We start from the raw sequence: 23698 nt of genomic DNA, 5'->3' as shown, positions 1-23698 counted from the left end.
AAATAAATGCTCTACTTCCTCACCCCAAACCCCACTCTTCAAACTGGATGATTCTATCTTTCTTTGTTTAAAGATCTGAGGAATCATTTCTTTAAATCAAATACAAATATATAATCAATACCTTGTCAAATGCACAAGCTTTTTCCTTACAGAAAAGACTTGCCTTTATTGGTAAATTTTTTAAAAATCTGGTTTATCTTCAAATCCTTGATTTGGAGATGTAAGAACTTTTACTACAAATGGCATTTACTGTTAGACAAAAATAGCCCCTTCATCTCACTAGGCCAGTTTATTAAAATTCTCATTTTATTAGTCTTATTTTAGATCAGAGGTCAGCAAACTTTTATTGAAAAGAGTGAGACAGTGAATACTTAAGGCTTTTAGATCACACAGTCTCTGCTGCAAGCACTCAACTCTGCTGTTACGTGAAAGCAGCCATAGGCATGGAAACGAGTAAGGGAATCTGTGTTCCAGGAAATGTTCGCTTACGGACAGTGAATTGGAATCTGTCAAAATTTTACATGCTACAAAATGTTATTTTCCTTTTTATGGTTTTCTCAACCATTTAAAATGTACAGATCATTCTTAGCCTGTGGACCATACAAAAATAGGCAGTAGGTCAGTCTGTCGACCTGTGTTAGGTACATGGGCCATTACCAAATGAAAGTAAAGTTTCCTTAATATTAAGAGCCAATATTTCTTCAGTGTTTACCATGTGCTAGGCACTGAGTACTTTGTAGATATGAATTCATGTAATCCTTACATTAACTTTAGAGATAGGCATTTTTATTAGCTCCAATTTACATAAAAGCAGAGATATAGAGCAATTTAGTCAACATTTTAAGACCATGGTCTTTTTTAAAAAATTTTATTTATTGTAAGAGAAAGGCAGAGAGAGAGAGAGAGGGAAAGGGAATCCCAAAAGCAAGCTCCATGCTATCAGCGCAGAGCCCGACAAGGAGCTCAATCTAAGGAACTTTGAGATAATGACCTGAGCCAAAATTGAGTCTGGACACTTAACTGACTAAACCACACAGGCACCCCAAAAGTTGTCTTAACCAGAATTTCAGACCAGGCAGTCTGGATCTCCAGTTCACACTCTTAGCCAATATGCCGCACTGCCTTTATTTCCTCCGAGAGCATTCTGAATTGTATGCTAAAGCAAACTCTGAACCAATACACAATTTTATTTTCTATTCAAAGCAAGGAATCTCTTCTTGAAACAAATTACGTCACAGAAAACTAAGACTCACAAAATATCAAAGTTGACTACTGTTATGAATGAAAAAATGCTACTTTTTTTAAAAAGTACTTTTACAAATATTATTTTAGTATTACATAAAGTTCCTTTTTTCCTCTTGGCTCATTACCAAACAAATGATTCTTTTCACATAGCTAAAATCTAAGAAACAATTGCTAAGTAGATTGATCTATAACAACTGATCTGTGAAGATACTATTAATATTCCAAAATTCCTTCCTAAAGAACTACCAACTTTATAGAATACCAAATTCTGTTGACACAGAGTTTAGTAGTTCTTAGTAGAAACAGAAAAAAAGGTCTTAGTCTCTGAAATTAGTAATGATTTTTCTAGTATAGATAACCCACGCTTCCTTACATCAATCACACCATTTTACATTAATAACTGTTCTATATTAAATAAATACAACATTCACATTAGAAATAATTTAAAACATTTCTCTAGAAAAGACGCCATTAAGAAGTTTATGAAATAAGCAGAAAAAAATAAATAAATCCTTACGTATGCTGCTGATGTAATTTTGCAATTTCTTTTTCAAAATCTTGAGGTTGATTAGGAATGAAAGAATAATCTGAGAGGTAGCCTGGCAAGTTTTCTGACTGATTGTAGTCTCCAACTTCAGCTATTATATGGGAGGAAAATATTCACAATTTAATAAACACATTTTGTAATTCTGATAGCTAAATAAGAAAGGTCATGAATTCATTATAGTTCTGCAAGTAAAGTACTTGTTTTTACTGCTGGCTACCATGTAAGCAAATTACAACAATACACTTAACTTTTCTAGGTCTCAAACAACTTCAGAAACACTTTCTTTTAGGAAACTAATTGCTAACTAACTGGATGTTTCATTACATTTTCTTTGCAATCACTTTTTTCTGTATAAAAACATATGTCTAAGAACTCACATATTACAGATAATGTACTACCAACACAGACCGTGCAATCACATGCTCTATGACCCAAAAGTGAGCTGATACTTACACTGAACAGCAAATGAAGCCAAAAGGGCAGCAGTGTTATAAGGACAGGGCAATCTAAGAAAGCAAATTAGAAAACACGTACCCCAGGGTTAAACACCGTAATTTCAGAAGGACTGTAATTTATATCATACTACTTACATATGAAGTTTCCATGTGACTTACTTTATAAATATTAAGTAGTGAACTTATCTGATGAAAAAAATTCATGCTATATGTAACCATTTTCAATAATTTGTTTGCAATGATCATGAATTACTTAAATAATACAGAATTGAAAGTACATTTAAAGCCTGTTACTAAAAATGTAAAATAGCCCACCTTCCAGTAAGAATGTCTTGTTTAATTTGCAAAAAATACTGGTACCTTAAAAAAAAAGAGAGAGCGAGCATTTAGCATTTACTGGAATTAGAACTGTAGACTTACATTAACCAATAAAATTGAAATATTTAATATTTGCTTTTATAATCTACATATTAGCACATGTAAATATATTTTTAAATAAGCTTTCATATTTCATGAATTTCAATCATTAAAATTCTTTGATAGACAAAATTCTGTACTTCAAATACCTTATTTCCATTAGCTTCTATTATAAAATTTCTCAACATCTTTAAGAGTTACATGACCAAATTAAAGAGATTAAAGAGAATACTCTAAGATTGGTGTCTGTAGAAATTAGAACTAGGAAGCATAGAAAACTTGAGTCAGAGACACCAGAGAGTTGACAGTAGCAGCGCACTAGGGATCAACTGGAGAAAATCATCCTTTCTGCTGAGAGGCAAAGGCACACCTATAATCATCTTATCATTATGCTGCCCCCTGCTGGAAGCTGCTAATTGTAGAAAAATACCTTTCTATTTTGAGTTAAGAAAGCTCTCTTTGATCAGGAAAAAAAAAAGCAAGATCCCTTCTCTACCATTAGAATGATCAAGTAAGCATATTCCTTTAAAGCCAACAAAAATACAAGATTTCTATAAAAAAGAATACTGAGTTGCTTACAAGCTGGCATTGTCCTTCAGTCCCAGCTAATGGGGTAAGTCATTCCCTCACAGGTGTGTTAATGCTTGCAGCCACAAACCTGTGCTGTATAACACTGGCAGAAGACCAAATTTTGTGGTTTTAAGTGCTTAAACAGGAAAATTTAAGACTTTAATTTTTTTTAACTCTTACTCATTTTTGAGACAGAGAGACACAGAGCATGAGTGAGGAAGGGACAGAGAGAGAGGGAAACACAGAATCTGAAGCAGACTCCAGGCTCTGAGCTTTCAGTGCAGAGCCCAATGTGGGGTTCAAAATCACGGCCTGTGAGATCATGACCTGAGCCAAAGTCGGACGTTCAACCGACTAAGCCACTCAGGTGCCCCTTTAAGACTTATTTCACCCCACTGAAAAAAGCATAAACACTCCAAGATTCAAAAATCATTAACAATTTTAGTTGTCTGGCTGATTTAAATTATTAGTTACATGACAATATTTAAATTTCTAAAGAATATAATTAAGGATTTCAGATAATCAGATATTCACTAAAATTTTTTTCTTAAAAAGCGGATACAAATATCCTGACTTCATATATTAATGAAGTATGTAAATTCCCTGTGAGAATTAATACATAATACTGTAAATATTATCTACTTATTCAATCTAAGACAATATATTTCTATCTAGTTTACCTGGTTTCGTAATTAAAAGTTAAAACTTCCTGGTGGGAAACAATCTCATAGTTAAGATTAAAAAGGCATGGATATCTTTGACAAAATACTGTAATCTTACGCAAATAATATTCATGCCTGTCAAATTTTATTTACATACCAACCAGTAAGGATTGATACAATGGAGACCAGAATTCAAGTTGTAAGCTAAACCAGACTGTGTTCTTCAGAAAATTACTTAAAATCTGGCTGAGCCTTAGTTTCTAGAATTGTAAAAAAGGAAGTAATATCACCTGTTTGGTGTATGTATCCCAGGGGTCCTAAATAAGGTGACAAAAGCCCAATTTTTACAATTAAGGCTTTTAAGATAGATTAATGATGCTTGAGGTAAATATAGAGATAACATGTTTAATCTCTAAAAATAATATAACTTTTCTAATCCAGACAATAACCAATACCATGAAGACTTATTATGTACTGAGTACATCTAGGCACTAAAAAGGTACCAAAGAACTGTTACTTGTACCATCATGACTGCTTGAGAAAATTCCAATTCTAAGGATACCAGCACCTGCTAATACTGAAGGACCCGCAGTCTGATGAAAGCTCTACAGACCCACTCTTTCCTACCACTAATCTAAAATGGAATCTCAAGGTAAGGAGGTGTAGCAGATTTCCTGTTCTGTGGGTTTAAACTAGTCCTTAAAATTTAGCGACTGTGGCTGCAGGTGTCATCTTACTCATCATGACCACTGCACTGCAGCAGCCCAAGCAGTGACGTTTTAAAGGAGTATTTCTTGACCCTGGCTGCACATGAGAATCAGATGGGAAGCTTGCGATTGATGCCTATGCACAGGTCCATCTGAGATCGAATTGAATCAGAATATCTAGGAGGTTTGTCCAAGGCATCAGTATGTTTTAAAGCTCCCCTAAGTGATTCTAAGTTGTAGTCGGAGCAGAGATTCACTAATGTACACTACGGTAATATAATAAAAACTAGGTACTTAACTCATTTTTACCAAACAGCACCAGATATAAGACACTAGGACATTCTATCATAAAGGATTTTTGAATGAATACATTATTTCTAGAGAAAACAAAGATAACCTTCTTGACAACAGACTGAGCACAAATTAATTTCTCGATTACTACCAAACTTGGCTTTACCTTCTTCTACTTCAGGAAGATATTTTGATTTATCACTAAGATACATTTATTCTTTGATTACGTTTTCAACTCAGGCTTTAAAAGAATCAACACATTCAAGCTTCATTAAAAAATTCAAAGACATTCTTTTGAGTGAAGTAAATTATGGATTGGCTACAATTGATAGTATTTTAATTGCTATGCTAACAAACATTTCATAGTTAAACACATTAGAAATCTAACTTTAAATAATTAGTCTTTTAATTACAAATATTTCTTATACATTTAAAAAATTGATTACATAAAACATGTATTATAAAACACTTTGCTGCTTTATTTCAGGTTATATTTACCAGCAAATAGTAAAATGCACTTTAAAATGTTCTATGCTTCCTAATTTTCATTAATTCAGAGTACCTTCCTTGAAAGTAGTTAATTCAAAATTAGAGAAAGTTTTACAATATTAAGAATTAAGATAAAAGATTTTGTTATTTTAATTATTTAACACACAACAAAACATGACTGATTAAGAACTACAATATTAAACTGAAGATTATTCATATAACACAATTTTGCATTTCAAGAGAAATTAGCTTGGAAATATTAGTTTCAAAGGTTAGGACAGCCTACCCCAGGGCCTACACTCCTAAATTCTGTTGTAAAGAACTTCCCATTTGGCCCTCAACGAACACACAGTAAAGGATTCTTAGAGTGTCAATCTAATTTTCCTCACCTGGTCTGCTGAAAACCCTATTGTATGAACACCTGAGGATTGGCAGATATAGCTCAGTATCTTTAATTTATTCTTTGGTTTCTCCCCAGCACCACAGAATTCTAAACAGTGACCAATACATCACCGTCTCACAACCTATCCACAGGTAGCGTGAGGCCGACTGTTTGGCAGCTATCCTTTAGAGTAATTTTGAATACAATCCCTGACCTATATTCTTCTGAGATTTTTATGGAAGGTATTGTATGTTAATTTTTCATCTTTAAAAATAAACCTGATTACTTATTCTGTCTTACAAGCAGTATAAACAAAGTTATTATTCAGGTACAGATATCAGACTGTAATTATTTCTACCTTAAACAGTTCACCTAACATTGATACATTAAAATGTTCACCTGGGTAATTCTTGTGTATACTTTGTCAAGTAGAAATGATAAGAAAATTAGTTTAAAACTTAAGATCAGACTTCAAATGGTGAATAAAGTGGGCACTTAAAGGCCTGAACATGTTAGTGCATTCTCTGCCAACATCCTTTATAAAAACGTACCTGCTGAACTGAAACTAATATAACACTGCATGTCAATTATACTTTTAAGGAAAATGATGGGGGGGGGTCCCTATTGACCATTACTCCTGCATATAATGGTTATATATTTTCTAAATTCTATGTTCACCTCAACGGAAATAAAAAACTTATGCAGAATATGCTTTCATATGAAAAAAAAAAAAGCAGGCACAATTCTCACTGTGCACCATCACTTGGATACAATTGCAGTATCATCTAATTACCTCAATTAGTTACAGAAGTGCTTCTTAACTATTGTTTAAAAGAGGGAAAATCTAATTTTATATGGTTCAGGAGGCTGCCTGTGGTTGGATGGGGTGGCCCTGGGATTCCAATCTCCTAAAGCCTTCCCAGCTGCACAACAGGGCAGGAAACGATTATCATGAAAGCTCTATATCCTAGTCTGTGTGATGGCTGGAAGGCTCAGAAGTACACTATGATGATCTATTTTTGCCTAAACAGCTTCAAAATTTCGTAATAGTTCTGACAATATTTTCAGGAAAAATATGCTCCATAAACCCACCTTGTGTATTCTTCTTGTAACTTGTTAGGGTCACTTACAAAAAATTTGACTCTAAAGTTCAAACTGTAAGGAGATCCTCCTAGAAGTAATAAAAGCAATTCTAATTAATTAGATTATATTAATCCTTTATCTTTATAAAATATACTTGCAAAACATCAAGTAAATATGTATGCTCACTCTTTAGCTGCTTCCTTATAGGTTTGTTTGGATCCAGCCACCTCTGAAAAATAAATAAATAAGACTGATTTCTTTTTCCCTTGAGGAGCGAATATATCAATTGTTGCAAATCTGTAACATCTGAAGATCGCTGCTAGAATCTGCATTTTTAAAAAGGTCTAGGAAAAAGTACTCAATTTATAGATATTCATATCAAGGATAACAAAATTAATACTAGAAATACTGAATGTATTTGTGGTAGCTCTAAAGTTTTTATTTGAAATTAATCAGTGTCCAATAACCTCTATTCCAAAACTAAAAATGTTTAATTACAGAATTGTGAAGTGATTTCTGTTAATTTAACTATATTACGTAACCGTGTGGCAAGTTTTCTAAATTCTTGGTACCTTTCATAAAAATACAGTTGGCCTTATCTAATTCAAACAAAATCTAACTACACACCATGAAAATATACTCTTAAAAAAATTTTCTAGCTTCTGCACAGCCAAGGAAACAACCCAGAAAATTAATAGGCAACCAACGGAATGGGAAAAGATAGTTGCAAATGACATATCAGATAAAGGGTTAATATCCAGAATCTATAAGGAACTCACCAAACTTCACACCCGAAAAACAAACAACCCAGTGAAGAAATGGGCAGAAGACATGAACAGACACTTCTCCAAAGAGGACATCCAGATGGCCAACAGACACATGAAACGATGCTCAGCATCCCTCCTCATCAGGGAAATACAAATCAAAACCACACTGAGATACCACCTCACGCCAGTCAGAGTGGCTAAAATGAGCAAATCAGAGAACTCTAGATGCTGACGAGGATGTGGAGAAACGGGAACCCTCCTACACTGTTGGTGGGAATGTAAACTGGTACAGCCCCTCTGGAAAACAGTGTGGAGGTTCCTCAGGAAACTAACAATAGAACTCCCTTATGACCCAGCAATAGCACTGCTAGGAATTTACCCAAGGGATACAGAGGCATAGGAGCACATGGACCCCAATGTTCATAGCAGCACTCTCCACAATAGCTAAAACATGGAAAGAGCCTAAGTGTCCATCAACAGATGAATGGATCAAGAAGATGTGGTTTATCTATACCATGGAATACTACATGGCAATGAGAAACAATGAAATCTGGCCATGTGTAGCAACATGGATGGACCTTGAGGGTGTTATGCTGAGCGAAATAAGTCAGGCAGAGAAGGACAAATATCATATGTTTGCACGTATAGGAGGATTAGGAGGAACTTGACGGAGGAACAAGGGGGAGAAGAAGGGCGGAAATGGTGGGGGAAAGGGAGAGAGGCAAACCATGAGAGACTCTTGAATGCTGAGAAAAACTGAGGACTGATGGATGTGGGGGGGAGGGGGGTTGGGCATGGAGGAGGGCACTTTGGGGATGAGCACTGAGTGTTATGTAGAAACTAATTTGACAATAAACTATTTGTAAAAAAAAAAAAAAAACATTAAAATAAAAAAAAAATTTTCTAACTTCTACCCTATTCTTTAAAAAATAAAACTATCTCCCCTCTCTCCCCTCCCCCAAAATAAACCTCCACATTAATTTTGTAAGAGACAGTGTTTAGTTTGGTGAAGGATTGATTTTTGGGTGTGAGAATTTTAAATAGCCTCAACACTTCCCAATGCCAGTTAAGTTCTACTTCAGGAAAACTATAACTGAATTCAGAAAATATTTCAACCGCCAACATGTTTCATTTAAAAAAATTAAAGACCCCACAATGAGTAATAGATGTGGCAGTACTTTCAAAGCACTACACAAATATCAGCTTACATCATTATGTATAAACCATACTCCCCCGCCCAGACTTGATTCCATGCAGAACACATAGAAATTTTAGTAACAAATAGCTGACATTAATTCGTAAATCTTCCCTTTCCATGATCCACAACATCCAACACATCACATCCAGCTGATCCTACCTTCCACCTATACCCAGAATTAACAGTTCTTCTCCATCCATTCTGCCACCATCCTATATCTGGGATAACTCTGGCCATAGCCTCTTAATTGCTGCCTCTGCTTCTTTTTTAACCAAGTTCTTCATTCTCCATCCGGAAGCAAGTGTAGGCTTTTGAAACATGTCCCTTCTTTCTTTAGTAGCTCTTGATATTTTCTCACGCAAGGTTCTAAGTCCTCACTAGGGCTTGCACAATCACTTCTCACCTCAGTCTACTAAGCTCCAGCCATAACGGCCTCCTGTTTCTCACAGATGGGGTCTTCGATTAGAAGCTCCCTTATGCACACCGTGTTTTTCCTAACTTTCCCATGGCTGACTCTTTCCATTACCTGTTAAGTCTCCGCTTAAAGACTATCTCCTCAGAAAGGCCTTCACTGATCACTCTATCAAAAGTATGTCATGAAGTGGTGCCTGAGTGGCTCAGTAGGTTGAGCATTCATTCAACTCTTTTGATTTTGGCTCAGGTCATGATCCCAAGGTCATGGGATTGAGCCCCACATTGGGGTCCATGGTAAGCATGGAGCCTGCTTAAGATTCTCTCTACATCGTCTCCTCTCCCCTGCTTGTACTCTCTTTCATATATATATATATATATATATATATATATATATATATATACACACACACACACACATAAACTATGTCACAAATTTATGCCTTATTTTCTGTAAATAGGCAAGGGATGTTAATTTTCTTCACAACATTTTAATTGTAATATTTGTTTTGCTCTTTTATTGCCTAGCTCCTTCATTAGATTATGAACTTCATGAGGTAAGGGATAAAATCTGATTCATTCAAAGCTGAAGAGTCAACACCTAGGCACAGGGCCTGGCATATAGTATGTATCGTAAAAGTATACTGAAGGACTGAATAAACCTGCTGAATGGCTCAACAGCTGACACTGTGTGTGTGTGTGTGTGTGTGTGTGTGTGTGTGTGTGTGTTGCTTCTGCACCAACAATCAGCTGTTTTTCACCCCTAGATGACACATTTGCTTCCCCTGCAGATCTACCCATTTATCCATCTTCCAATCCATCTCTCTTCTGATGATTTCATTCTTCATGTTTTTTTAGAAAAAGTGGTAACTTACATTCATTTTAATGCTTGTCTAAAGACAAAATTTGGGCTCAGGTAATCTATTCAAAGCCTGCGTTCTACAGTCAGTTCTCCTTTAAAATATTCTAAAATAGTATCAGAGAAACAAACACATTTACATACACAAATAGATATATTAAACTGACAAAGCTGAGGAGTACAATAATAAGTACTGGGAAATTTTTTTTGAATTGGAGAGAGAGAGAGTGTGTGTGCATGCACAAGTGAGTGGGTGAAAGGGCTAAAGCCAGCTCCACACTCAGCATGGAGCCCGGTGTGGGGCTCAATCCCACAGCCCTGGGATCATGACCTGAGCCAAAATCAAGAGTCAGACACTAACCAACTGAGCTACGTGGGCCGCCCTAAGTACTGGGACATTTAATAGAAGTCACCAATGAGGTCAATGAGACAGGACTTCAATTCTTGGCTTAACCCATGAAAATGGAACAAGTATATAATGAGCGCCACTGGACAGTAAAGACTATTCCTAGTAAAAACACATCATTAAGTCAAAAGAAAAAACAAAGTGAGAAAAGAGAAAACATATAAAAAAGTTCTACAAATCAGTAAGTAAAAAACCAGCATTCATAGAAATATGGGTAATGGGCAAGAACAGAAATTCACAGAAATTTAAATGACATTTAAGTTATGAAAAGATATTCAATCTTGATCATAATTAGAGAAATATAAAAGTAATTTATGTTAGCTTTTCAATTTTCAGCAATAACACACTGGCAAAGGTTAAACATTTAATGCTGTACCACAATGGCAAGAATGTGGAAAAGAGGCACATATACATAGCTTGTGAGAATCAAAATTATGCCATCTCAGTGTAGGACAACTTGGCAATATTTATAAAAACATAAAATGTAAATGACCATAGACCCAGCATTATTTTATATAGTAGTATTTACTGAAATATATTTTACACAATATAAAATTCACCATTTTTAAAAAATTTATTTCTGAGAGAGAGAGAGAAACAGCGTGAGAAGGGGAGGGTCAGAGAGAGAGGGAGACACAGAATCTGAAACAGGCTCCAGGATCTGAGCTAACCATCAGCACAGAGCCCAACGTGGGGCTTGAACCCACGAACCGTGAGATCACGACCTGAGCCGAAGTCAGCTGCCCAACCGACTAAGCCACCCAGGTGCCCCAAAATTCACTATTTAAAAATGTATACTTCAATGTACTTGAGTACATTCACTATGTTGTGTAACTATCAATACTAAATAATGTCAAAAAACTTGCATTACCCCAAAAAGAAATCCCACACCTATTAACAAGTCTCAGTACCCCCCTACCCACAGCCCCCAGCAACTGTTATTCTATTCTACTTATGAACTTACAGATTTTACTATTTTGGACATTTTATATGAATGCATTCATACTGTGCCTAGCTTCTTTCTTCTAGTATAATGTTTTCAAGGCTCATCCATGTTGTGGCATTTAACAGTGCCTCATTCCATTTTATAGCTGACATTTAGGTTGTTCTTATCTTTTGGCTCTCATGAATAACACTACTATGAACATCCGTGTACAAGTTTTGTGTGAACATGTGACTCAGTTCTCTCAAGTGTGTGTCTAAGACTGGTAATGTCTGGTCATATAACTCTGTATTAACCTTTTAAGGAATTGCCAAATTTACTTCCATATTACATCTACCATCTATCTAAAAGGATTCCAATTTCTTTGCTATTAACTGTCTTTTTAACTAGGTGTAAAGTGGTATATCATTTCTTTTAATTGATAAATTATATTCTACTCTATGGATATATGACTTGGTTTATTAGTTCATCAGGGGGTGGACATGAGTGTTTCTCCTATCTATTAGGAATAATGCTGCTATGAGCATCTGAGCAGTAACTTTTATGTGTAACATGTTTTCATGTTTGGGTAAATACTGGGAGTAGAAATGCTTACAGTACTTTTTTGTATTATGTCCTGAAAACAAGTATTGCAAGGTCTCTAATTTTGTTCCTATATAAATGGGCATTGAGATTATATCACTATTTTTAGTCATACACCATAATCTGCTATTCCCAGAGTCATTCTAACAAATTGAATTACTATGCTCTATTTGAGATAAGAGTCTTCATTGTTTAAAATGCAATATATATGAGGGGCGCCTGGGTGGCTTAGTCGGTTGAGCATCCGACTTTCACTTAGGTCATGATCTCGCGGTTCATGGGTTCGAGCCCCACGTTGGGCTCTGTGCTGACTGCCAGCTCAGAGCCTGGAGCCTATTTCAGAGTCTGTATCTCCCTCTCTCTCTCTGACCCTCCCCTGCTCACGCTGTCTCTCTCTCTCTCCCAGAAATAAATAAAAATATTAAAAAATAAAATAAAATAAAATGCAATATATATGAATTTAAAATCTGGTATCTTGCTAGAAATGATTAATACCTACCAAGTATTAATAGCTAATCAGGAAGTTCTGGTTCAAGATGGCAACGTAGGAGAGTCCTAAACTCACCTACTCCCAGGGACATACTGAATCGAAAAGCTACATACAGACCTATTTCCTGTGGAAGAAAAACCTAAAACTAAAGAGTGACTTCCTCCCATCGGTGAAGGAGAAAAACCCCACAAAATGGGAAGGACAAGACAAGATATCATCTCACCGTAAAACCCCAACCCCAGCATGGTAACCCACAATCAGGAGGGAATTCACAACTCCGAGCTTCTCCTTGAAGAGCAGAGTTTGAACCGCACATCTGGCGCTCCAACTTTTTAAGACCTGAGCCTGACAGATGAGACCCCAAAATCTCTAGCTCTGAAAGTCAACTAGAACCTGTGACCACAAGATGCCCAAGACTAAACTGAGAAACCGTTCTTAAAGGGTTAGTGCAAACTCCCCCAACCCAGGGCAGAGCAGCGCTAACTGAAAAGTGCCCAGACTTTCTGTGAGAGACAGAATTACTTCTTATCTTAAGGCATGGGCTTAAGGGGAAGACAACTAATTTAACACACTTCTAGGGGCCCTAGTGAAATAATCTCCAAAGACAGAGGCCAGCAGATACCATCTTTGTACTCACCCTCTGCCTCACTCGAGGTCACCGGTATCTCTTGGAAAGAAGCTTATATACTCCTTGTCTGGCACCCTGATTTTTTCAACTGCTGCCCAAGAGACACATAGCTCTGGTGACCAATGGGACTCAAGTCTGCAGGCCCCACAGGACTCTAACAAATAGAGAAAGACTTCTAAACCACCTACTACCCACAGGGCACAAGAAGGCACCCAGTCTTTCTGTAAAGGAGGCCTATTAGCTTCTCTTACAGCTGTGGCCAGAGTAACAGGCTTCCAATTAAATGCTCATCTAAGACCCGACTGTATTCCTCTCAAGAGACCTCAGGGCAGGTCCTATCTCCAAGCCCTCCCTCTGCTATGCTCCGAGTCACCAGTGCCTCCCAGGAGAGAGCTCGTTCATGTGCCTAGTGCTCTAGTTTTTATATCTGCTGCTCAGGGAATACCTCTTGATCATCTGGTTCTACTGCCCAGCATGGCTGTGTCATGTGTCCAAAGGGGCTAATAGCAAATGAAGAAACCATTCTTGGCTGGCCGCCATTCCCCAGGGCAGAATGCAGAGACAGGAGAATGAAATACATTCTTAGTCTTTAGGTGAAAGAGGCCTATTTGCTTGTGTCAAAGATCTAGCCTGAGGGGCAGGCTTCCAGTCTGGCACACATACTCTCTGGTAAGGAAGCTGGTGGGTGCCATCTTTGCCCTCTCCTTGTCCGCCCAGGTTGTTGGTGTCTCTTAGAAAGGAGGTTGTGTCTGGTGCCCTGGCTTTTGTGTCTGCTATGCAGAGGACACACCCTTTGATGGCTTGATGCTAATGGCAAGCAGGGCTTATGTTCAAAGGTTCAAGGGGACAGCAGCAAACAAAGAATTCACAGTTCTTAAACTAATTACCACCCTAGGGTTCAGCATGGAAGGGGCAGACAGAAATGCCCATCTCCCAGTATTCCCCTAAAAGATGTATATTTGTATACTTTAAAAACTGCTGTCTGAGGGTCTGGCTTCCAATCAGCCTGAATCTAGGGCTGACTGAGATCGTCCCCTTTGAGACACTGGCAGGTCTTGGTACATCATTTAGTACTGGAAGCCACTAAAATTAAATTAGCTGCTTTGGAAATCTCAAAAGGCTCCAGGGATAACCAAGAGCTAGGCAGGGCAAGGGTGAATGATAAGGCTCAATACAAGGCCATTCCTTCAAGACTGGGAGAGGTGGCTGTTTTATCTAATGCATAGAAACCTACACAGTAAGTGAAGCAAAATGAGAAAAAGAGGAATATGTTCCAAATAAAAGAAAAAGAGAAAATTTCAGAAAAAGACCTTAATATAATGAATATAAGTGATTTTACCTGATAAAGAATTCAAAATATTAGTCATAAAGATGCTCATTGAGCTCAGAAGAACTGATGGACACTGGAAGAATTTCAACAAAGAGACAGAAAATATAAAGAAAGTACTAAAAAGAAGTCCCAGGATGAAGAACACAATAGCTCAACTGAAACATACATTAGAGGGGGTTAACAGAAGACTAGATGAAGCAGAGGAAAGCTGAGTAAACTCGAAGATAATAAAACTCACCCAAGCAACAAAAGAAAAAACAATGAAAATAAGTAAAGACAGCTTAAGGGACTCATGAGACAAGATCAAGCAGATCAATGTTTACAGCACAGGGCTCCCAGGAGTCAGAGAGACAGAAAGGAGCAGAAAACTTATTTGAAGAAATAAAGGTTGAATTCTCTCCTAACATGGGCAAGGAAGTGACATCCAGATCTAAGAATCTCAGAGTTCCGAATAAGAGGATCCCAAAGAGACCCACAGTAAGACACATTATAATTAAAGTGTAAAAAGTTGAAGGCAAGGAGATCATCTTAAAGGCAGCAAGAAGAAAACAACTTCTTATATAGAAGGGAAGTCCCATAAGGTTGTCATAAGATTTTTCAGTAGAAATTCTGCAGGCCAGAAGAGCATGGCATGATACATTCAAAGTGCTGAAAGAAACAGACACATGCCAACCAAGAATACTCTATCTGGCAGAACTGACCTTTACAACTGAAGGAGTAATCAAGAGTTTTCCAGACAAGCCAAAGCTAAAGGAGTTCATCACCACTGGGCCAGCCTTAAAATAAATGTTAAAGGTACTTCTTCAAACTGAAATGAAAGGGCGCTAATTAGTAACAGAAAAACATGAAAGTATAAATCTCACCGGTAACAGTAAATATATAGTAAAATTCAAAATAATCTAAATGTTGTAAAGGTGGTGGATTAATCACGTGTTAAGCTAGTATGAAGATTAAAATATAAAACTGATTAACTATAACCACAATAATTTGTTAATGGATACACAAGGTAAAAAGATGTAAATTATGGTATCAAAAACATAAAATGGAGGCGGGGGTAAAAATGTAGAGGTTTAAGATGTGTTCAAACTTAAGTTGTGATCAACTTAAGTTGTTTTAGGTTGTTATAAGTTGCTTGATGTAAGCTTCACAGTAACTACAAAGCAAAAACCTACACTGTATACACAAAAGATAATGAGAAAAGGATCTAGGTATACCACCATAAAAAATTTTTCAAACTGTCAACAAAGAAAATAAGAACCATCTATCTACTACCTACAAAAGACTTGCTTCATATGTAAGGATACATACAGACTGAAAGTGAAGGGACGGAAAAAGATCCTCCATGCAAATGGAAACTTAAAGCTGGGTAGCTTCTTATGTAAGACAAAATAGGGGCACCTGGATGGCTCATTTGGTTAAATGTCTGACTCTTCATTTCAGCTCAGGTCATGGTCTCACAGTTGGGGGATCCAACCTTATGTCAGACTCCGTACAGATAGTGCAGAGCTTGCCGGGGATTCTCTCTCTCCTTCTCTCTCTGTCCCTCCCCTGCTCACATGCTCATGTGCTCGCTTGTTTCTCTCTCTCTCCAAATAAATGAAGTAAAAAAAAAGAAATTTAAAAAAGACAAAACAGAACTTAATACAAAGACTACAATAAGAGACAAAGTTACTATGTAATAACAAATGGGTCAATCCAACCAAAAGATATAAAATTTGTAAATATATATGCATCTAACATAAGAGCATATAAACGTATAATGCAAGTATTAACAGAATATAATGCAAGTATTAACAGACTTAAAGGAAGAAATAGACAGCAATGATAGAAGGGAACTCTAATATTCCACATTCATCAACGGGCAGATCATCCAGACAGAAAACCAATAAAAAACCTTGGGGCGCCTAGGTGGCTCAGTCGGTTAAGTGTCCAACCTCGGCTCAGGTCATGATCTCACGGTTTGTGGGTTTGAGCTCCACGTCAGGCTCTGTGCTGACAGCTAGCTCAGAGCCTGGAGCCTGTTTCAGATTCTGTGCCTCCCTCTTTCTCTGGCCCTCTCCTGATGACGCTGTGTCTGTCTCTCTCTCTCAGAAATAAATAAAACACTAAAAAAAATTAAAAAGAAACAAACAAAAAACACTGGCCTTAAACAAGACACAGTAAGTGTTGGTGAGCATGTGGACAAAAGGGAATCTTTGAGCATTGGTAGTTGGAATATAAAGTGCTGCAGTCACTATGGAAAACAGTATTGAGGTTTCGCAAAAAATTAAAAATAGAATATCTATATAATCCAGCAATTGCACTTTGGTATTAATCCAAAGGAAACAAAAACACTAACTGGAAAAGATACCTGTATCCTTGTGTTCACTGAAGCATTATTTACAACAGCTGACCTAAGCGTCTACTGATAGATGAATGGATAAAAATGATAGGGAGTGCACAGACACACACACAGACACACAAACACACACAGGAATATTACTGAACCATAAAAAAAGAAGGGGATCTTGCCACTTGTGACAATTTGTATAAGTTGTGATAGTAGTAAGTTGTATAATAAGTTGCCACTTGTGACAACTTGTACAGACTTTTAAAGTATAGGCTTTACTTCAAAAGTTGTGACAACTTGTATAATAAGTAAAATAAATCAGACAAGTTAAAACAAATAACATTATGATCTCACTTATAAGTGGAACCTAACGCAAAAAAAACACACAAAAAGCCAAACCTTACCAAAAGGCTGAACTCTTAGATACAGAGAACAGATAAGTGGCTGCCCAAGGTGGGGCCGAGGGCATGAGTGAAACGGTAAAGGGAGTCAAACAGTACAAACTTCCAGTTATACAATAATTAAGTCCTGGGGATGGAATGTATGACATGGTGACTGTAGTTAATATTTTATAATAATGATAGTTAATATATTGCATCTACCTAAGAAAAGATCTTAGAAGTTCATCATAAGGAAAAAATATTTGTAACTGTATGGTGATGATGTTAACTACACTTACTGTGGTGATCATTTCATAATACACACAAATATCAAATCATTATATTGTACACCTGAAACTAATATAATAATGTTACATGTCAATTATATCTCAATAAAAGGAGAAGAAATAGCTATTGGAAATGAGTATTTCATCCTCAACTCCATCAATTCCTGAAGGAGTTTCAATTTAGGCGTAGAGTTCTTTATAGTCTTCGCAAAATTAATTGCTCAGTCTTTTCCCTTCAGAGTATATTGTTAAATCTTCAAAATGTCTCATATTTGCAAGTTAATCTGTATCTTTCAAAATGTAGTATTTTAAAAAAAAAAGTTTACATGATTGCCTGATTAAACCTGTTAGTTGTATTGTGAAAAATTTCTTTGTTTGTATTACTATTTGTTACATCTATTAATGTTGAAGTATTAAGTTTTCTATAGCATCTACTTTATTTATCCTAACCTGTGAGGTTTTTGCTGTGACAATTATATTTTTAATTTCCAACATCTGTCATTATTCCCTTTGCATGGATATAATATCTTTTCTAATCATGCCAACGTAAATTAGAGTCCTTTTCATTTGTTTGTTGATAAATGAATATTTATCAAGCATTTACTAAGTTTAAGCAATGTTCTAAGTGTTTCACATGTAAAAATTCACTTCATCTTCACATTAGCCCCAAGACTGGTACTACTATTTCCATTTTCACAAACTTTTACAAAATATTTTACAATTTCTATTTTACATATTTTCCATTTCCAGAAGTGTAAAATTCACTCACTTTGGTGAATCTCTTTCATTGTGTTGGCTTTCCTCAAATGTTGGTTATCTATTTTGTTGCGTGCCTGTTTTTTAGGCTAAAATTCCCTGTAAGCTTCTTTATGAATCCCTTATGTGTCTGCCTACTTGTGGAGAAGAGACGAGATCTACAGCTTGATTCCAATAACCGGTGAAAGATAGAGTGCTGCCAGTAGCGTATCAGGCACCCTAGTCTTCAGGCAAGGGGGACTTTTTTCATTTCACCAGGTGTCACCAGCCCTCTGGGACTTGCATCTCTAGTCCAAGTACTCACACTTAATGGTAAACTTAGGGTTAAGTAGCACTAATCACTTCCCTCATGGCCCATGAGTAAGTAGGGACGAGCTGACCCACTTGGCTGCTTGTACAGCAGCATACCTTCTCCCAACACTCCCCCAAAGTCTCCACAGCCTCCCCAACTCGCTCCCCCACCACACCTTGCTCAGCACTGAATTGGGCATGCTCTGAAATACTTACGTTCATGAACTTTGTGATCTTGGGCAAGTAACTTCACTTCTCTGTACCTCTATTTTTTCATATGTCAAGTGGGGACAGTAGTATCCAGGTATGATGTTAGGATTAAATTTGATAAGATTCACATACTTAGTGCTCAGTGTTTAATACGTGCTAGAAATATGCACTCAGTTTGCCATCTTGATGCAGAAACACTGTGCTTTTTAAAACAGGAGGCTTAAATATTTTTAAAGAACATAAATATATGATTTCAAGATGTGTATAAGCTCACCTTTGAGGCAATCCATGGAAAACTGACACACACACATATAAGTAAATGAAATGAAACAAGAGATCTGGAGAGAGAACAAGTAGGATAGCTACTTGTACCTGAATAGCAAAGACACTCTGTCCTCGTTTTTTTAAATGTTTAGTTATTTTGAAAGAGGGAGGAACAGAGGGAGAAAGAGACAGACAGACAGACAGACACAGCACATGCAGGGGAGGGGCAGAGAGAGAAGGAGAGAGAATCCCAAACAGACTCCAGGCTGTCAGCACAGAGCCCGACCTGGGGCTCAATCTCACGAACCATGAGATCATGACCTGAACCGAAATCAAGAAGAGTTGGACATTCAAGTAACTGAGCCACTCAGGTGTCTCTCCCCTGCTTTCTGATGCCAGGAGGCTCCAATCTCCCCCAAAGTCTCTAGTTTACAAATCTATTTGCCACTGGCCACACAGTAACCAGAGTGGTATGTCTATAATACAAATCTCATGTAACTTGTATTAAAAAAAAATCTGAAATGAATATAATCTTAGAGATTAAAAAGTATTCCATATCTGCTGCACTACCCAAAGGGGCAGAGTATCTTTGTTATTCAGTTACAGGTAGCTATCCCACTTGTTCTCTCTCTAAATCTCTTGTTTTGTTTCATTTCATTTTTCATTTTCATTTCATTTACTTGTGTGTGTGTGTGTCAGTTTTCCATGGATTGCCTCAAAGGTGAGCTTATACACATCTTGAAATCATATATTTATGTTCTTTAAAAAGTGGGGGGGGTTAGAGAGGGAGTACAGAAGATCTGAAGCAGGCCTTACAGTGACAGGCGGACAGGAGTGAATCTGATGTGGGGCTCAAACTCACGAACCATGAGATCATGACCCAAGCTGAAGTCAGGCACTCAATCAATTGAGCCACCCAGGTGCCCCCCAATTTTTCTAAACCATATATACAAAAGGTCTCTTTCAAAACTGTCACTCTCCTGTACTAATCAAAAGAATATCATTATTCTTTTGTAAAAGACCCTATGTGTATAGCATAGAGCTTTTCATAGAATTCAACATTTCTGTTATTTACCACATGCTACCTTCTATTTCTATAATGTAATTTTTCCAACCAGAAGAATCATGATTGCAACTATTAAAGAATTAGTAACAATCTAAGTAACTTAATGCCCAAGAACTGTAGAGCTCTAAAATTTAATCTCTATCTCATTTGGGAGGGTCTCCTATGAATCTTTCTACTTGGACAATTTACATTTAACAAATTAAGAACTTTAGTTAGAAACAGACTGCCATGAATGCCACAAAAAACTAATTTCACTTTAATGGAGGCTAATTTATACAAGACTAAGATAGATTAACATTCGAAAATATTTTTTATTTTACTTCAATATTTTAATGCTGCATTATTAATATTTTAAACTTTATGCCCAATTTTCTTTCTGTCACTCAAGTAGCATGAATTAGATTTACAGCTCAGTTGTGTGAGATAAAAGAAAGAAACTGGCACTAGATTCACAGACTGACTTATAATTATGAAAATCTTCAGGAAAAAACGAACAAAGTCAGACGAATTACCTCTAATCATTCTAATTAAATTCTTAAAACTTTAACTCTCTAATCAGATTAGTAAACACTATAAATCAAAAATTCCTTATATTATGAACTGAGAAAAACTGAAATTAAATGAAAGACAGCAGCTTAAACTTACTGGGTTGTCTGTAGAATCATCAGCCAACTGTAAACCAAAATAGTCACGCTCAGTCAAATCAAGATGCTTGAAGACTATATCCAACAAAACTTGCCCCTGATCATGTTTCTAGAAGAAAAAGAAAAGGAAATTAACACTGACAGGCAATACACTTTCAGATTTTTGAGCTCTTGAATTTTTATCCTCTTCTATTAAATTGGCAGCTATTCCCACACCAATAACTGGATCGAGAATAAAGGAATAAAGGCTTCACATGTTACATGGTACTTAAAAAACAGTCTGACTTGGGGTCCCTGGCAGGTTCAGCTGAGAGAGCATGTAACTCTTGAGCTCTTGATCATTAGTTTGGGCCCCATTTTGGGTGTAGAGATTACTAAAAAGCAAATAAACTAAGAAAAAACCTCTCTGACTTTTGTTCAGAAGGTTCAAAGAGCATATAATAAATATGATGACATTAAAGAAAACCTCTGATTGAAATGGCTTCTGCTTTCAAACTAGTATCATGGGATTTTGACAATTTTATATTATTGCCACAGTAACTCACATATAACTTTATCATTTGTCCTTTTTTTTTTTAATTTTTTTAAACGTTTGTTTATGTTTGAGAGAGAGAGAGAAACACAGCATGAGTGCGGGAGGGGCAGAGAGAGAGGGAGACACAGAATCCGAAGCAGGCTCCAGGCTCTGAGCTTTCAGCACTGAGCCTGATGTGGGGCTCAAACCCATGGACCATGCCAAAGTCAGACACTCAACAGACTGAGCCACCCAGGTGCCCCTTGTCTTACTGCTTTTATTCTTCCATTTAAATTAGGACTAGAAAGTGACACATGTAATAAAATAAAATTTAATATTTCTGCATGTAAAATAAAATCACTAAAAAACCAGTAATGATAAAAATTATTTGTAACAAACTGATAAATAATATTTTAATTATGCAAGTATTCAGACACCTTTAGAAATACACCTCATTTTAACCTCACATCAATTCCCTCTTGTAGGCATCATTTATTATCCTGCTGTTTTAGTAAAAGCAAGTATAACTTCCCTAAGTTCCCTAAGTTGTAGAGCAAAGGGCATGACTAGGTAATTTCCTAAAATAAGAAATGTAATTTATATTTAAGTGATGAATCACTAAATTCTACACTTGAAATGAATATTGCACTGTTTGTTAACTAACCGGAATTTAAATTAAAAACTTGGGGGGGGAAATGTAACTAATAAGTAAAAACATGGAGAAATAATCAACACATCTGGTAATAAAAGAAATCAAAGTAGAAAACTATAATGCCATTCCATGAGCAAACAACAATCCAAAAAATCCAATGAGTAAGATAAAAAATACTTACTGCTGCTATGATTATAGATAGATATAATGGGTTAGGAAAGCAATCTGAAAATATTAAATAAGAGCAATAATAATACTGACTACTTTTGGCATTCTAACCTCAGTGACAAAATCTAGTATTATGATGAAGTAGCTATACATATCACTATGTTCACTACAGTATTATTTATATAAGACAAATATTAGAAAAACATGTTAGTAAATAGTAGTATAAACCTTACCATTATTTTTTCTCTCTCATTAGCTATAGCAGTTTGGAAGCTTCCAGCTACATATTACAATAAAAAATCAGAGCCAAAACAATGAGGACATATACGTTTTCATATAATAGAAAATATAAAAGTACAATAGACTCCAGAGCCAGCTAATTCGAGCAGATGAGAGATGTAAACAAGCACCAGATCTCTTTCCATCTCTCTTATCTGCATCCCTGGTATTAACTGTCTTTGTAGCCTGTTACCAAGATGGTCACAGCAATTTCAAAATTCATACCAATACATGACAATGTCCAAAACAACAACCTTCTTAGTAAGGTCACTTTACAAAGAGATTTCCTTCATGTCTTATTGGCCAGACTGGGTCAAAAGGCTATTTGCAAAACTCATAAATTGCAGAAAGTACGTGCTTCAAGTACTGCTTCATAATGGTGGATGCCACTTAAATAACATATAAATATTTTTTATAGTGATACAACTCACCTCCCCCAACCCTCTCCCATTCTCATTCAATTGGTCCAGGATGGAGATCAAGCAGGAGTTTGGTTTTGTTTTGAAGTTTTGTTTGGGGGGGGGGGGGGGAAGGGAGAGAGCGAGCGAGCAAGAGAGCGAGCATTGGAGGGCAGAGAGAGAGGGAGAGAGAATCTCAAAGCAGGTTCTGCACTGTCAGCACCTGGTATGAGGCTTGAACCAAAAACCAAGTCGGATGCTTAGCCGACTGAGCCACCCAGGGGCCCTAAGCATTAGTCTTTTTAAAAAGCTATTAAGGTGAGTCTAATGTACTTCTTCTAGAGAATACATATATGGAGAGATGCATTTCTCCCTATACCTGCAGCTAAGGGAAAAAAACAAAAAACATCAAAAACAAGAAAGTTCTGAAAGGGGAAAAGAAATGTGGCAGCCTGGCTGGGGAACTCCCGGTGTTTTCTTTCCATTTCTTTTTATTGAGGTAAAGTTCATATAATATAAAACTAACCATTTTGTATAATTTAGTGGGAAAGTACACTGACAATACTGTGCAATCATCACTTCTATCAAGTTCCAAAATGTTTTCATCAAACCAAAAAACCATACCCATTAAAGAGTAACCCTCTCCCTTTCCCCAGGCCCTGGCAACCACAAAACTGCTTCCTGTCTTTATGGACTGACCTATTATAGACATTTCATATAAATGGAACCAAATACTTGTAACCTGTGTCTGGTTTCTTTCACTTAGTATAATGTTTTCAAGGTTTATTCGTGTTGTATCATGTACCCATCCTTCGTTTCCCTTTTCCTAATGGTTAAGTAATATTCCACTATATATATCTCATTATGTTTATCAGTTAATGGGATTTAGATTGTTTCCACTTTTTGAGTACTGTGAATCATGCTACTAGGAACACTACTTTTAATTCTTTTGGGTGTGTATGGAGAAGTAGAATTGATGGTTCATACGGAAGCTCTGT

General features: G+C 36.5%; 1 protein-coding gene across 2 annotated transcripts in view; it reads right to left on the bottom strand.

Moving 5' to 3' along the window:
- The window catches only part of PTPN4 (protein tyrosine phosphatase non-receptor type 4), a 222527-nt gene that overhangs the window by 115330 nt on the left and 83499 nt on the right, over positions 1-23698 (bottom strand). Inside the window, exons 3-8 of one of the 2 annotated variants that reach the window (XM_039234876.1) lie at positions 20691-20798; positions 7035-7077; positions 6858-6936; positions 2563-2607; positions 2246-2298; positions 1763-1883 (exon numbers count right to left, since the gene is read on the bottom strand). In XM_039234876.1, coding sequence (XP_039090807.1) covers positions 1763-1883; positions 2246-2298; positions 2563-2607; positions 6858-6936; positions 7035-7077; positions 20691-20798 — 449 coding nt within the window. The remainder of the gene's footprint in view (positions 1-1762; positions 1884-2245; positions 2299-2562; positions 2608-6857; positions 6937-7034; positions 7078-20690; positions 20799-23698) is intronic. The other variant, XM_039234878.1, reaches the window with a different exon arrangement.

This window comes from Hyaena hyaena, unplaced genomic scaffold (genome assembly GCF_003009895.1).
Source record: "Hyaena hyaena isolate Hyena2069 unplaced genomic scaffold, ASM300989v1 scaffold_91, whole genome shotgun sequence".
NCBI classification, from domain to species: Eukaryota; Metazoa; Chordata; class Mammalia; order Carnivora; family Hyaenidae; genus Hyaena; species Hyaena hyaena.
The sequence above is the reverse complement of the archived record's forward strand: the minus strand, read 5'-3'. Positions and strand labels throughout refer to the sequence as shown.